Consider the following 2,500-nt stretch of genomic DNA (forward strand, 5'->3'; position numbering starts at 1 on the left):
GCCAAGTTGGGGTCAAAGTTGACAAACTGTTGTTATTACTAAAGAGAGGGAGAGATGGAGACATAGGGATGTTTGCATTCATACCTAGACAACCAGCCTACTTCCCCATTCAGAGCAACCCACACACTGACGGCCAGATGTACTAATGCTTTTGCGCCCACTTCAGGCGTATTTGTAGGCTATTGTAGCAACGTGCGCGTAAAAACATGGTGAGGTATGTACAAACAGGCTGCAGCCTGCAGGGGGATAAATGACTGCCTGTCGCGGTAACTGAGAATATCAAAATGCGCTTTTCCGTGTCATGCCAGCGAATGTCTAATAAACCTCTCCGGAATAAGTCCCGCCTCCAAAACAGCCATGTCCACCCAACTTCCGGGCGTCGAATGTCTATGGGAAATAACATGGCGTTTCGAAATATCATACCTGTCAAACATCTGTAGGTGGCGAAGTAGAAAATGGTGGACCGTTTGGCCTACACACTTCTGCCATCTAGTTTCCACTGGGTTTTTTGATCCACTTTATACATCAGAACACATGGAGCCCAGTATGTGGTTCCCCTGCAACAACGATTGTGCATCACCCCTATTTGCGCCCTTGGCATCAACATAACCCCATTTAGCGCTTACACAGTTCCCAGTTAGTTAAAAAATAATCTAAGAACGTCCAGATTTAGCTTTTAAATAGCTTTACACAGTGCAGTTTCATTCTGGGCATGTACTGACGATGCCAGACTTCATTCTTCATATTATATGTTAGTGTACCATGGGTTTGAAGCCGTTATTTTAAGGTAATAGAGCTGCACTGGGTAATAGAACTGCATTGGGTTGCTTTAAACCCTGTGGCACTCAGTAAGATTGGTGGTTAAATTGTACCACTTGACAAGTTCAGTTGTGACTTCTTGAGTACATCTCTGATACAGTAGGCAGGTCAGCATAGTTGATCTGTTGACTGTGTGCAGATCAATGGCATGTCTCGTAGAGAGAGAAAAGCTGTTGCTCTCAAACACTGTCCACTTTATCAACACAGTCAGTGTAGTGATGAAGGAATAGATTAAATAGACAGATATGTAAGGTTTGTGATGTCATTCTCCCTTTGAAGAGTATTTTTTAATATTTTTAAAATACAGTATTTTATTTTGATATGTGGCATTGGCTACTGTATTTTGCAGTTTATTTTGATACTTAAAATTAGGGTATTTGATATTTTATTTGAAAATACATTTTTGCCCAACCCATGTCATAGCATCAGAGGTCATTGACCACATTTACTAGCCTAGAAATCTAGACGCGCCCCTAGTGGCAGCCAGGGCTAGTCTAGCAACTCTCCGTTGGCTTGTGAGCTCCAGAAATCGAAACTCAATCAGGCCAATGAAATCGTGGTGGGCTTAACATAATGATTGATGGCAGAGTTGCAACGGTTTGACTTGAATTCCCTGCTACTTGAAAACAAATAAGATGGATGTTGCTGCTGGTGAACAGTGTGACACGAGTTAAGCTTTTATTAAGTTGGCAAACGTTTGAACTAGCCAACTAGCTCCGCTGGTGGGAAACGCATGGAACTCATAGCGCTGCCGCTGTCCTATTGCGTGCAGAGGGAATTTGAAAGACAACTGATTATCCCGCCCCTCGGACTGAGCACTGCGAACGGTGAGTGCCCAGACCCTACATTTTAATGTGGGTCTGGCTCGCCAGGCTACACATTTACCACTGAGGTGAGTATTTCCAACTATGCGTCAGTGACAAAATGTCACAATAAAATAAATAAATGTATATCAAGTATATCAAGTGGGTATGATTTTACCTTCTGCACCTACAGAACACAAGACACAGAAGCACATATTGGAAGAAAGGTACTTTATTCCACGGTCTATTTATGAACAATAAACCACAGAGGTACTCTCCTACGAAAACAAAACAAAAAATGTATTGTTAAGAAAAATAAGGAACAGTTGAAGGGATTTTTGACAGGATCAGGAACGCAGGAGCGTCGTGACAGGGAATGGAGGCAGATGTAATCCGGATCCTCAGGGAGACGAGACGCGAGACCAGGCAGGTGGTCTACGGGTCTCTCTCACTCTCATGCCAAGGCAAGAGGGCCGTGACTTGACCACCAAGAAGGGACGACGGTATTTTCACACATATCTGGAACCTTCTGGTGTGTGGTCTTGGTTGCGAGGGGCGGGGGGGTTGGGGGTGTAGTGAAGGGTTTGCCCACTCTAGTAGGCGTGGTTTTCCACGAAGAGGGACTCGCCGGCAGCGGCACCTGCTCCACCTCCCTCGTACTTGCCAATGGAAGCCTTGCTGTTGGCCTGGAGATGGTGACATCACAAAGGGCGTCATCACAATGAGAAAACGCATTAGTAGGCATGTTTCTGTGCTTATTAAGGTTTTGCACCTACGTCATAATGTCATGTGACCGTTTGTTTACAACTAGAGTGGTAGGCAAGAATGGTAGGCAAGGTACTGCAGAGAGTGGTAGGCAAGCCTACAACAGTCGGGTT

At 44.7% G+C, this 2,500-nt stretch overlaps 1 protein-coding gene across 1 annotated transcript in view; it reads right to left on the bottom strand.

The window, feature by feature from the left end:
* Positions 1-1,838: 1,838 nt before the first annotated feature.
* The window catches only part of aldoab (aldolase a, fructose-bisphosphate, b), a 9,652-nt gene continuing 8,990 nt past the window's right edge, over positions 1,839-2,500 (bottom strand). The window contains exon 9 of the mRNA XM_042086552.1: positions 1,839-2,308. Within this exon, the coding sequence (XP_041942486.1) occupies positions 2,216-2,308 (93 nt within the window). The 3' untranslated portion in view covers positions 1,839-2,215. The remainder of the gene's footprint in view (positions 2,309-2,500) is intronic.

Source organism: Alosa sapidissima, chromosome 3, assembly GCF_018492685.1.
Source record: "Alosa sapidissima isolate fAloSap1 chromosome 3, fAloSap1.pri, whole genome shotgun sequence".
Taxonomy (NCBI): Eukaryota; Metazoa; Chordata; class Actinopteri; order Clupeiformes; family Clupeidae; genus Alosa; species Alosa sapidissima.